The sequence below is a fragment of the Notechis scutatus genome, chromosome 6 (assembly GCF_049901735.1).
Source record: "Notechis scutatus isolate UNSWTSFEM ecotype Mainland chromosome 6, rNotScu1.2, whole genome shotgun sequence".
Lineage (NCBI taxonomy): Eukaryota > Metazoa > Chordata > Lepidosauria > Squamata > Elapidae > Notechis > Notechis scutatus.
In genome coordinates this window covers 76,793,975-76,807,872 of record NC_142014.1, presented here as the reverse complement: position 1 = coordinate 76,807,872, position 13,898 = coordinate 76,793,975, and the positions used below count along the sequence as shown (strand labels likewise).

Genomic DNA, 13,898 nt, shown 5'->3' with positions numbered 1-13,898 from the left:
TATGTCAATATTGATTTTTTTATTTTTTTTTTAAAAAGCAACTTTTACCCAAAATCAAGCAAAGCAGGCAGGCAGATTGAGTTGCTTGCAGAATCACAGAGTCACTCAGAGATCTACCTTTCGGCAATCTGCTGCCTGAGTCTGCACTCAAAACTAGAAGCTTCAGTCCTAAGGAAGGTTCAGCTCTTTTCTCAGGCCACTTCTCCACCCCACAACCCCCTGGGCCTCAGGGAAGCCTCCTGGGCGAAGGCGAAGCAGTACAACAGCGGTTTAAATTAGCTAGAAAGCAAGAAATCCAAAGATTTCCTGCTTTCTAGCTAATCTAAATTGTACAGCACAGCTGATAGTTAGAACAGCTGATCACCTGGGGGAAAAAAGGAAAAATAGCAACTTACCAAAAATTAGGGGAAAGTACAACACAGCCAAGTTGGATCGCGCGAATGCCAGGTAAGGAGTGACTGGGTGGGGCATGGCAGGTGGGGCGTGGCGGGGCCACCCAGTGGCGCGATTTGCCGGTTCTCCAAACTGTGCAGAAATGTAACAACCGGTTCTATAGAACCAGTCCGAACCAGTAGAATCCCATCCCTGCAGCCCCCTCTAAGCGGTTTACAGAGTCAGTCTATTGCCCCCAACAATTTGGATCTTCATTTTATCCACCTCTGAAGGATGGAAGGCTGAGTCCACCTTGAGCCTGATTCGAACTGCCAAATTGCAGGCAGTGGGCAGTCAGCAGAAGTAGCCTGCAGTACTTTGCACTCTAACCACTGCGCCACCACCGCAAGATTGTTGTTAACAGAGTTTCCCCCCATTGTATGACCTTTTTTGCCCCAGTTGTTAAACAAATCCCTGCAGTTATTAAGTGAGCCACACGGTTGTTAAGTGAATCGAGCTTCCCCATTGACTTTGCTTGCCAGAAGGTCGCAAAAGTGGATCACAGGACCCCGAGGGACACTGCAACCGTCATAACTGTGAGCCAGTTTCCCAGCGTCCGAATTTTGATCGTGGGGCCATGGGGATGCGACAACGGTCGTAAGCGTGAAAAACGATCACAAGTCACTTTTTTTCAGCAATGGTGTCACTTCGGTCACTCAGTGAACTGTTGTAAGTCGAGGACTAACTGTAGCAAAGTAGTAGCACCACCTTATATTCTCCTGGAGGCACGTGTTGAAAGAAAGCCATGGATTTGTGAGTCTAGTTCTTAATACAGTGGGTGTATAAATCATGGGTTTAATTCTATTTTTGTTTCTTTTCAGGGGATCCTCCGCAGGCAGCTGCTTGGATTGGCCAATGTTTTCTCTACTTGCTCATAGTGATCTTTGAGAAAACAGCCGTCAGTCTCATCTTACTTATTCCCGGTTGGACGAAGGTAAGGAAGAGGAACCTGATTCACACCTTCCGTTACTCATGAATGTTATGGACTTTTTAAGGGGCAAATTAGCACAAGGCTTTAAATGCCTCTTTAGAGAAAATGCATTAGAGTGAAAGATGCAAATTCTGCAATATTTTGGCACAGCTAGAAAAGATCAATCCGTCAGAATAGGTACCTTGGAGGTCATCTAGTCCAACCCCCTGCTCCAGCAGGAGACCCTATACCATTTCAGACAGGTGGGCGTCCAGTCTCTTCTTGAAAACCTCCGGTGGTGAAGCACCACAATGTCTGACGGCAAGCTGTTCCACTGGTTAATTGTTCTCACTGGTAGGAAAATTCTCCTTAATTCTAGGTTGCTTCTCTCCTTGGTTGGTATGGAATGGAATGGAATAGAATAGAACCTTAGAGGTCATCTAGTCCAATCCCCTGCTCAAGCAGGAGACCCTGTACCCGTGATGGCGAACCTATGGCACGCATGTCACAGATGCCACGCAGAGCCATTTGTGCCGGCATGCAAGCTGCAGGCAAACTTACCTCACTGCGCATGTGCGTACCTCACAGCTGATTTTTTTGGCCTGTTTGAGGCCTTTTTCGGCCTCCCAGAGGCTTGAGGAAAGCCTTTACAGGCCGAAAAATAGGCCCGTTTCGTCACTTCCTGTATTTCCGGAAATACCAGAAGTGACAAAATGGACCAATTTTTTTGGCCTGCAAAGCCTGCAGAAGATTTCCTCAAGCCTCTGGGAGGCCGAAAAAGGCCTCAAATGGGCCAAAAAGCGGCTGGGAAGTGCAGTGCAGGTAAAAGGAGGATCGCACGTGCATACATAAGGAGCGTGGGAGAGGCTTACGCATTGCCTTCTGGTGCTGGCACGCGAGTACGTGAGCGCACAATTTTTGGCACAGGAGCCCAAAAAGGTTAGTCGCCACTGCCCTATACCATTTCAGACAGGTGGCTGTCCAGTCTCTTCTTGAAAACCTCCAGTGATGAAGCACACATCACCACTGATTAATTGTTTCCCCTGTCAGGAAATGTCTCCTTAGTTCTAGGTTGCTACTCCCCTTGATTAGTTTCCCTCTATTGCTTCTTGCCCTGCCCTCAGGTGCTTTGGAGAATAGCTTCACCCCCTCTTCTTTGGGGCAGCCCCTCAAATATTGGAAGACTGCGATCATGTCATCCCTGGTCCTTTTTTTCCTCTAGAATGTCCATATCATTTACAGCTCGGGTAAAGGAAACTGTGTTTGTGTACAATCAAGGCAGGGACTGTCAGTCGGATTAATTGGCTAACACCTCCTGTGCTACTATACAACAGAAGTATGGTTGTTGGAGGGCTTCTCAGTGTGTAAACTGGACATAAGTCATTTTTTGAGCCATAGTGGTGCAGTGGTTAGAGTGCAGTACTGCAGGCTACTTCTGCTGACTGCAATTTGGCAGTCTGAATCTCCCCAGGCTCAAGGTTGACTCAGCGTTCTGTCCTTCCGAGGTGGGTAAAATGAGGACCCAGATTGTTGGGGGCAAGAGGCTGATTCTGTAAAACTGCTTAGAGAGGGCTGTGAAACACTTGAAGCGGTATAGAACCCTAAGTGCTATTGCAATGATAGGTAGGTAAGCAGATAGATAGATAGATAGATAGATAGATAGATAGATAGATAGATAGATAGATAGATAGATAGATAGATAGATGATAGATGATAGATAGATAGATAGATAGATAGATAGATAGATAGATAGATAGATAGATAGATAGATAGATAGAGCAAGCCATGGTGGAACAGTGGTTAGAATGCAGTATTGCAAGGCAAACTCTGCCCACTGCCAGTAGTTCGATCCTAACCTGCTCAAGGTTGACTCAGCGTTCTGTCCTTCCGAGGTGGGTAAAATGAGGACCCAGATTGCTGGGGGCAAGAGGCTGACTCTGTAAAACTGCTTAGAGAGGGCTGTGAAACACTTGAAGCAGTATATAACCCTAAGTGCTATTGCAATGATAGGTAGGTAAGCAGATAGATAGATAGATAGATAGATAGATAGATAGATAGATAGATAGATAGATGATAGATAGATAGAGCAAGCCATGGTGGAACAGTGGTTAGAATGCAGTATTGCAAGGCAAACTCTGCCCACTGCCAGCAGTTCGATCCTAACCTGCTCAAGGTTGACTCAGCCTTCTGTCCTTCCGAGGTGGGTAAAATGAGGACCCAGATTGTTGGGGGCAAGAGGCTGACTCTGTAAAACTGCTTAGAGAGGGCTGTAAAAGCATCCTAAAGCGATATATAAGTCTAAGTGCTATTGCTATTTTTTTCAGGGCCTTTGTAACTTTGATCAGCTACTAAAATAACCGTTGTAAATCAAGGACTATCTGTCATTATAGAAGAGGTTAGACATTGCTTTTCTCCCTGTTATTTTTTTTTTCCAATTTCCCAATTTAATGTACAGCTCTGTGATTTCCTGGTGGTCTCTTGTCCAGATATTATTCAGGCCTGAGCCCAGACCAGATTTTTTTTTATCCCATAAAAGGACTCTGACTCTCTTCTTTTCCCTCTCTCTCTCTCTCTCTCAGCTTCAGGAAATCCTCCTGGATTACATCCCTTCTCCTCAGCTGGAACTGGTCTTGGTGATCCTTGTGGTTCCTTTTATAGTCAATGTGAGTAAAAGATTTGGAAGGAAACACTTCCTTCATCAAGGAATCTGAAAACCCCTTTTATCTCCTGTGGGGGTTGGGCTGAAGAGAGAGAGAAGGACGTGGGATTTTCTATTTTGTCATCCAACGGTCAAAAGGCACAGAAAATTTGGAAAATATGACTCCTTTACAGATAATTTAGATGCATACAGCCACCCGATTCAGCAGCAATTCGGCATAGTGTACCGATCAGTGGTTGGGATTCAACGTTTTTTACTACCAATTCTGTGGGCCCGGCTTGGTGGGCGTGGCTTGGTGGGTGTGGCAGGTGAAGGTTGCTGTAAAATCTCCATTCCCTCCCCACCCCACTAACCTGCTTTCCAGTTCCGTTCTCCTATGCAAGGCAACAAAAGAAGACCCAGCCAATCAGCTGGGACTCGGGAGGCGGAGAACAGATGGGGGCGGGGCCAGTCAGAGGTGGGATTTGCTGGCTCTCCGAACTACTCAAAATTTCCGCTACTGGTTCTCCAGAACTGGTCAGAACCAGCCGAATACCAACTCTGGTACCGATTAGAAACATGAAGGGACACAAAAACAGTCCTAGCAACAAACAACGAGGAAGACAATTGTCTTTAGCCAAAGCAGAACATTATTTCATTTTAATTAATTTATGTGTAGCCTGCCTTTATTATTATTACAAATAGTTCAAGGTGACGTATCCAGCACACCATCTTCCTCCTGTTTTCCCCACAACAACCAGGTTGAAAGGAGCTGGAGTGAGAGAGAGGGACTGGCCGAAAGTCAGCCAGTTGGCTTTCCTGGCTAAAGTGGGACTAGAACTCCCAGTCTCCTGGTGAATGGCCCATGCTCACTCAGCTGGCTTTCATGGCTAAGGCAGACCTAGAACTCTCCTTCTCCTAATAATTGGCTTAAAGTCCTCCAGGCAGCTTTCATGCTTAAGATGGGACTAGAACTCACAGTCCCTCAGTCCCTAGCTTGGTACCTTAACCACTAGCCCAGTGGCATGGGACAGGTGGCTGAAACAGGTTGTCAGAAATTGTTTAAGGCAAGATTTCTCCATCTTGGGGACTTTAAGACATGTTTCATTTCCCAGAATTCCCTAGCCAGTATATGTGGACTACAGCTCCCAGAATTCCCCAGTCAGGAATCTTTGCAAGATTTTGAAAGTTTGTATAAGAGAATCCTAAGCAATAGTGATACTAATGACTCCCCCCACCCCCACATCCAACAGTACAGTATAAAATTATTGGACAGGAAATTGACAAATTTATTATTAAAATAACAGGAAGCCGACACCCTAGCTTGTTCTGTCAAGACACAAATTACATTAAAAACGGAAACAGAAAATGTTGGCGGAGCCTCTGTTAATCAGATGTTAAACTAGTTAGAACAAAACAAAACAAAAAAAAAAATTAAAACTAAGCTGCCAGAAACCACAACAGCATAGGAAGACCAGGGACCTAACATTACTACGGGCAAGTGGTAACTGCTCGTAGGTTATGTATAACGTAAAAGCTACAAAAGCCCAAATCTTGCTAACCCACCAGAATGAAAGCAAACCATTAAGACAGAGGTCCCCAAACCTGGCGACTTTAAGACTTGTGGACTTCAACTCCCAGAATTCTCCAGCTAGCTATGTCCACAAGTCTTAAAGTCACCAAGTTTGGGGACCCCTGCATTAAAAAAAATCAGTGATCCCAATAAATGTCTGCAAATGTCTGCAAAATATAGGGATGGATTGAGCCCCATTGGTGTGTGTGTGTGTGTGTGTGTGTGTGTGTGTGTGTGTATATATATATATATATATATATATATATATATATATATATATATATATATATATATATATATAAAACAAGTTTTATTAATTCTTCAAAACAAACAATACATACATACACAAAAACACAAAACATAAAAGCATAAAAAAATCTCTTTTCTGAAAGTTGCTTAGTCCCGGGTTATAACTCTTGGTACAGACACAAATTCAAATTCATATTCCTTTAATATACCATTTCATATCTTATTAACATTTTCAATTTTCTATATAACTTCTCCTCTCTTTTAAATTTTCTCAATTTTATTATCTCCTCTCAATTCAGATCATAATATTTATTATTCTTTGTCTGTTCTATTTCCAGCCATCCATTTTTTTTCTTCTTTAAAAGAAGAAAAACTTCTCCTATACACTATATGGAGTATGATGCCTTTATCTCTCTCCCTATATTTATAATACTTAATATAAAACACATAACTTACATTGGGATTCTGTCTGGTACATTCTAAAATTATACTATATTATCAAAATGATACAAATCTAATCATTAGTATTGATATTCATTTATATCTTGAGCGTTTAACACATTACTTTTCAATTAAATCACATACTTTTATGGGAGCCCTATTTTCCATAATTATTCCACCCCCACATCACATATTATAGCTCATTATTTCATTACAATGTTCCTCCTTCTTCTACTTCAAATCCTTTCACGAAAAATTTCGCTAATATACCATAGTCTGATCATTAATATTAACAATCATTTATATCTTAAACATTTTATCCATTTCAATTAAATATCATGCCTTTGTGGGAACAATTATGCTTCCCAAAAATTATTACCCCCAAATCACAATCTTAAATCATATTTCATTGCAGTACTCCTTTTTCTTAACAAAAATTTCACTAGTTTATGTTAAATATTTTATCACATTTTAAATTACATATTATTTCCAATTTTCTATGGTTATTTCTAAATACAAATATAAAAATACAGTCTTATGTACCTTTCTAGAATCCCTTTATCAATAAAGTTTATCCATTATCTCTAAAAAACTTTTGCTTCTTAACATCTTGCTCCCCACCATTAGGGCTTCTCATCCCTTCCTTTCTCCCTTGCTTCTTCTTCTCCTTGTCCTCTTTAACCCCTTGTCTCTCACCTCCTTTTTATTCTGTTTTCTCCCTTTCTGTTGTTTCCTAACATAATGTCCCTTTTTCACCTTATTCTTCTCTTTTTGGGTTGTTTTCCAGATCTTAGAGTCTTCTTTTCCTTTTTCTCTTTCTTTTTCCCTTCTCCAACCAAAGTCATTTGTTCATCAAAGATCTTCTTTGTCCCCTTCATCCTGTTGTTCATTCTGCTTCACATAAGTATAAACCGCCATTTCCAAAAATTGAAAAATAGTGCCAAGACCATCTTTCCCTTCTTGTTTTTCTTTTTCATATTTTTATATAGAAGTTTCAATCCATCCACAAGTGATGCCATTGTGCAGAGAAAAAGTTTTCCAGACAACCACCCAGATGTTTTGATCAGAAATAATTCTCAAAATTTCCAAAATCACCAAACAATCCAAACAGGCTGTTTCTTTTAAATACCTTCTTCTTCTTCACTTTCTCTTTCTGGAGTTAAAGTTTAATCACAAAGTTCCCTTTCAAATATATTTTTGGGAGTCTTATTGATGTTTAGTAACTCTTTAAAATTCTAGGCAATCTTCTCCTTATTCTCAAATTTTGCTCCAATTTTTTCCCTCTCCTTCCCACTCACAGCCAAAGGATTTTTCCCTCCGCTGTCACTTTAGGAAGGAGAGTGGAACAAAGAAAAAAACTTTCCCTTGTAAAGTATTCGCAGCTTGTAACTCTCACTAGGGACAATACATACTTAGCAGCCTTCAAGTTTCCAGGTCACTTTCTCTTGTCTTGTCGGTTAGAAGCAACTTTCACTATTCTTCCGACTTTCTCCCTCCTGCACCTGCAGATTTCTTCGTGGCGGCCATTGCTGACCGCCGTTCCTCCGCCTCGGGAAAAGGGGTTTAGCCGGCTGGGGAGGGGGTCTGCGCGCCCCCAAACCCCTTTCCGGATCCTCCCTGTCTTCAGCTGCCCCTACGGGGCAGCTATATCCCAGATCCAAACAGATCGGGGGAACCTTGCGTGACGCTGGCAGGGATCGCGCTGTGTCGCGAATCCTGCCGCCGCCAAGCTTGCAAACCGGAAGTCACCCATTGGTGTGTATTTTTGTCTCTTTAAAAACAAGTAATCCTCGACTTACGACCACAACTGAGGCCAAAATTTCTGTTGCTAAGCAAGACCACGGCTAAGTCAGTTTTGCCCCATTTTATGACCTTTCTTGCCACAGTTGTTAAGTGAATTATTGCAGTTGTTAAGTTGGTAACACAGTTGTGAAGTGAATCTGGTTTCCCTCTAGATTTTGCATGTCAGGTCACAAAACAGGGATCACGTGATCCCTGGGACACTGTGCAACTGTCATAAATAGGGACCTGTTACCAAGCACTAGATTTTGATCACATGACCATCGGGATGCTATAACGGTCATAAGTGTGAAAATTGGTTGTAAGTCACTTCTTTCAGTGCTGTTCTAACTTTGAATGGTTAGATTGCCTGTAGTTTTCTGTCTTGCTTCATAAAGTGTGGCTGCCCGGGGAATTCTGGGAGTTGAAGTCCACTAGGGGTGGGATTCAAATTTTTTAACAACTGATTCTGTGGGTATGGCTAGAAGGGCATGACTAGATGGGCATGGTCATGTGACTGGGTGGGCATGGCTTCTTTTTTTTGGCAGCAACCCCCCCCCCATTTTTGGGCCTTCTGGGCCTCACAGAAGTCTCCTGGGGGGGTGTTTTTGCTCCCAGGAAGCTTCCCTGGGGCCCAGGAAGGCAAAAATGGAGTGTGGGAGGGTGCTGCGCCATCCCCTTCCATTTTTTGCCTTCCTGGGCCTCAGGGAATAGCCGAAGTCTTCCTGCCTGGGGAATTCTGGGAGTTGAAGTCCACCCATCTTAAAAGTAGCCGAAGTCTTCCTGCCTGGGGAATTCTGGGAGTTGAAGTCCACCCATCTTAAAAGTAGCCGAAGTCTTCCTGCCTGGGGAATTCTGGGAGTTGAAGTCCACCCATCTGAAAAGTAGCCAAAGTCTTCCTGCCTGGGGAATTCTGGGAGTTGAAGTCCACCCATCTGAAAAAATGGCTAAGGTTAAGATGCACTGGTCTACCGTACAAACATTTCCTTCTGGTTTTCCTCCCTCTCCTTTTAAGGCTGTTATGTTCTGGGTTGTGGACAGCTTGACGATGAAAAAACACAAGGGGAAGGAAAAGCTGGAAGTCAGCGTGGCGGAATATCCTGAAGGTTTGAAAGATGATGATGTCCAGGTAAGAGAAAATTCCAGATGGTTGCAGGAGACAAACGTGGTTAGTTGCACGCCGAGCTTTGAAGAGCCCCCTTTGATGATTGCTTTGTGGAAGCATCTTTTCACGGAGTTGGTTTTTTTCCTTTCATCTATTTTAGGAAATCAAACGTAGGTCTTGAGAAGAGGCCGTGTGACTTGGCCTGCAGCACGTCACGTTTGTGGGTGTGCCAGTGTGCCAGTGTGCATGTACACAAGCATTCCTTTCCCCCTTAAAGTTGAGATAAACTAATCCCCGTTTTCAAACGAGCTGCTATCACACCCCCCACTGATAAAATATTTCCACACCAAAACAGCGGTTGAAGCAGGGGAGAACTTGATGCAGGCCGTTATCCCAGCAAGCAAAGTTGACATTCAGGGGACGGGGGATCGGGAGGGGGGGGGGGAATCAGCACACATTCTCTAGGCTTGGCACAGAAAACGGCCAATAATCCGCAGGAAAGCCCGAAGCTCAGCAAAACGCAGCCTTCTCTCTTTGGGACATCCTCTGACCACCTCGTAGGTTCAAAGGGAGAAAAAAAAAAATTTGCCTTATTTTTCCAGCCAGCCTTTGTTCTCTATTGGTGCACACAAAGGACTGTGTGCTCAGCATCTGGCCGTCTGTTTGCAGATGTGCTCTCTGTGCCAAAGGGCGAAATTTGATCGGGAGATAGTTATCGGTGCTGTCTCTGCCTTCACACACACACAGACACACACCCTGAGAGTCTCCACAGCCTTCAAAATGTTTGCAAGGAGCAACGCTGCAACTCGCTCTCCCTCTGTATGCAGTCCTCCTCCTCCTCCTCCCTCTTCTTCTTCTTCCCCTTCTTCCGTCTTCTTCTCCTTCTTCCTCCTCCTCTTCCTTCTCCTTCTTCCTCCTCTTCCCTTTTTTCTTCGTCTCCTTCTTCTTCCTCCTCCTCCTTCCTTCTTTCTTCTTTTTCTTCTTTTTCTTCTTCCTTCATCCTCCTCCTTCCTTCCTTCTTTTTCTTCTTCTTCCTTCTTCTTTCTTCTTCTTCTTCCTCTTCTTCTTCCTCCTCCTCCTCCTCCTCCCCCTCTTCTTCTTCTTCTTCTTCTTCTTCTTCTTCTTCTTCTTCTTCTTCTTCTTCTTCTTCTTCTTCTTCTTCTTCTTCCTCTTCCTCTTCCTCATCCTCATCCTCATCCTCATCCTCATCCTCATCTTCATCTTCATCTTCATCTTCATCATCATCATTGGATGTTGGCGAACATGACGATCCTATTTTTATCAACAGCTGCACAAAACAGTGCTCTTAAGTTTTGCCCAAACCAGACCCTTAGATTCTTTTTCTGCCTTGGCCTTGTTTGCTTTCAATCTTTCCTTGGAGGATCAAGTGAAGTGTGGTGTATTTTTCCAGGTGTTGCATCACATGTCCAAAATATTCTTAACTTTGCTTTTTTATGGTTTTGATGGTTTCCCTTGGCTTTCCCCGGTGGCTTATCACTTCCTCTTTTCTGATTTTTTTAAAAAAGTTTTTTATTTTTTTAAACAAACACAGACAAAACAATACATAAAAACATCTTTCAATTACATACAGTGTGTCGACTGGTTGCAATTCTTTTGTGCTGCGTGTCCATAGTCCTCCTTCACAAGTCACATAAATTCTCATATTTTCCATTTTATGTATATATATAAGTATTATTATCACTGTGGTTCTTTCATTTGACAATAAGTATTTGTTCCACCACTTCATATAAGATATTCAACATTTTAAACCAATATGTAATGTAACTTCCATTGCCACTTCATCTAATAAAAAATACATTCTTATATCATTTTCTCTTAAATTGTATTATTTTTATATTGTAAAGTTATCTATAAAATATATCATTTCCACACTTTTTTTTCTAACCATTGATAAAATAAACCCCATATCTTATAATATTGTTTTTCTTCTTGTTCTCTAATTTCAAATGTCAATTTACTCATTTCAGCACATTCCACTATTTTCTTAATAACTTCGTCCTGTGTTGGTATTTTCTCATTTTTCCAATTCTTTGCAAATACAATTCTAGCTGCTGTTAGTACATTCACAATCAAATATATCAGTTCTCTACTGTATATCTCTGGTACAATACCCAATAAAAATATCTCTGGTTTAAAATCAATATGACTTCATTTTTTCCAACCATGTGTGGATTGTAGTCCAATATTTTTTCTCCTCTGCGCATGTCTACCACTTATGGTAAAATGAGCCAGGTATCTGATGACATTTCCAACATTTTTCGAATTTATTCTTAAACATTCTTCCTATTCTCATTGGGGGAAGATGCTACCTGTAAAACATCTTATACAAATTTTCTTTAGATGCAGTTGACATTGTCATTTTATAATTTTGAGACCATAGTTTTTGCCATCTCTCTAGGTCAATCCCGTATGCAAAAATTTTCCCCCATGCCATCATTGTTTCTTTAACTTGTTCTTCTTCTAATTTAACATCTAATAAATATCCATATAATTTCTTAATCACCTTTTCATCAGTACCTGTTAAAATTTTATCTAAGGCAGTCAATTTATCATAAAAACCTTCTGTTTTGAGATCTTTATCTTATCTAGAATGTATTTGCGCATATGAAAACCAATTCATCCTTATACCTTGTTGCTCCAGTTCTTGCATAGATTTAAATTCACCCTTCTCATTCATAATTTCGCCATAACCTAACTGTTTGCTCATTTCTGATTTTGTCAACCCAGCTTATATGTAACAGTTGCCTGTAAATCCACATTTCACATGCTTCTCTCGTCTCTTCAAAGGGCTTTCTGTCCGAGACCAACTCTCTGCTCTGTAGAGCAGGATAGAAAAGATGTAACATCTGACAAGCCTGATTTTTCTGACAAGCAATCTTTTTAGGAAAAAAAAGTCTTAGAATAGAATAGAAAAATGGGAATATGGAACAGGGAATAGGGGGAGAAGAGAAGAGAAGAGAAGAGAAGAGAAGAGAAGAGAATAAGAGGATGGAATGGAATGGAATGGAATGGAATGGAATGGAATAGAATAGAATAGAATAGAATAGAATAGAATAGAATAGAATAGAATAGAATAGAATAGAATAGAATAGAATAGAATGGACAGGAATACAGGACAGGAATGGATCTTGGAAGTCATCTACAGAATGACAGAGTTGGAAGGGACCTCGGAGGTCTTCTAGTCCAACCCCCTGCCCAGGCAGGAAACCCCCTTTCATTCCAGTCCCCTACTCAAGTAGGAGAACCTACACCATTTAAGACAAGTGACCGTGCAATCTCCTCTTAAAAACCTCTAGTGATGGTGTGCGAATGTAAGCAGGAAAACTCTATCGAGTTTGCCTTTCCTTGCTCTTCAGGCATCAGGAGACTTTAAAAGTCCTTCTTCCTCTTTGCTCCTGTTTGCTAATGAATAGTTCTGACTGGCAAATGATAAGAAAATGTGGCCCATGAAATGAATTATTGAATGCTTTCTCCCCTTTCCCTCCACAGGTCCTCCTTTGTCCCACTTTGGATTTTGACAATTCCAGGAGCGACATCGATCTCTTGGCGCCTCTTCCACGAAGCAGGAGCCCAAACTTTAAAAACTGAGATTATTGAGTGGCCCTTCAATAATACCTGGCTGAACAACAACAACAACAAAAGAAACTCCATTTTAGAGACCACATGGGAGAGACTGTACAATGTGAACCACTGAAAGAAACACCCTAAGGTGCTTTGCACCTGTGGCCTGTTGCATTTTGTAATATGGCGCTGTGTTGTTTGAGGGGCTTAAAATTGCGTTTTTGGTTGTGCATTGTCCTGTTGATTCTAGATGAACTGTTTATTCTGGCTGGCCAGTTGGTGATCATTTCGGATTGATTCTATATCGTATCTTTTTTAAAACAAAAAGAAAAAAGAAAGGAAAAAGGAAAGAAAAGGAAAGAAAGAAAGAGGAAGAAAGGAAGAAAAAGAAAAAAAAGAAAGAAAATTAGAATCACGTTGAATTTGCCTTGTGCAAACCTGAGATTCACAAAAGCACACATCACTTGTAAATAGAATCTGGTTTCAAAGATGGTATTTAAAAAAAAAACCCTTGCTTTTGGCCTTATTCACTCAATTTTTTTAACTCCTGTTTTGTAAGAATAATAAATATTTCATATTCAAACAGCTACGGAAGCTATTGCAGTGTGTTCTGAGCTCTGCTTTTGGAAAATAAAAAATTATTTTATAATAATTATTTTTTACAATAATTCCAAGTAACCGTAAAATTATTTTATAGCTTTATAGTATAGAATGCTTGACAATTCTGCCAGGGGGATTCTGGGAGTTGAAACCCATCCATCGCAAAGTTGCTCAATGTTAAGAAACACCGAGCTAAGTTTGATTAGTTGAGTCTTCGTTTGTAAAATGGGATTTGTGGTCGCTTTATATAGCTCCGAGGGAAATTACAAAATCCAGACTTGTATGCTTTATTTTTTTTTTAAACAAATTCTGTTTATCAGCCTCTGTAATGAGCAGAAAGGAAGAGGCAAAAGTTTTTTTTACAAAGTTATCCTTCCCCACAGCGTGCATTTTGGCTTTTTTTAGGGTGGATATTAAAATTACTGGGTTTGTGGGTTGGCCCACTTAATACCAAGAGCTTTTTTATTGACATGTGCAATTGCTTACCTTTCTTGAACCCACAGTTGTGGGGTTCTTCAGCTCATTCTTCGGCCTTGGAAAACGGCTGTTGTTTAAATAAGCATATTTTTCACCTCATTACCAATTGTTT

General features: G+C 41.3%; 1 protein-coding gene across 1 annotated transcript in view; it reads left to right on the top strand.

Moving 5' to 3' along the window:
• Positions 1-13,337, top strand: part of LOC113422830 (store-operated calcium entry regulator STIMATE-like) — a 41,988-nt gene extending 28,651 nt beyond the window's left edge. Inside the window, exons 5-8 of the mRNA XM_087969135.1 lie at positions 1,254-1,366; positions 3,922-4,005; positions 9,038-9,151; positions 12,638-13,337. Of these exons, the coding sequence (XP_087825261.1) occupies positions 1,254-1,366; positions 3,922-4,005; positions 9,038-9,151; positions 12,638-12,736 (410 nt within the window). The 3' untranslated portion in view covers positions 12,737-13,337. The remainder of the gene's footprint in view (positions 1-1,253; positions 1,367-3,921; positions 4,006-9,037; positions 9,152-12,637) is intronic.
• Positions 13,338-13,898: the final 561 nt, after the last annotated feature.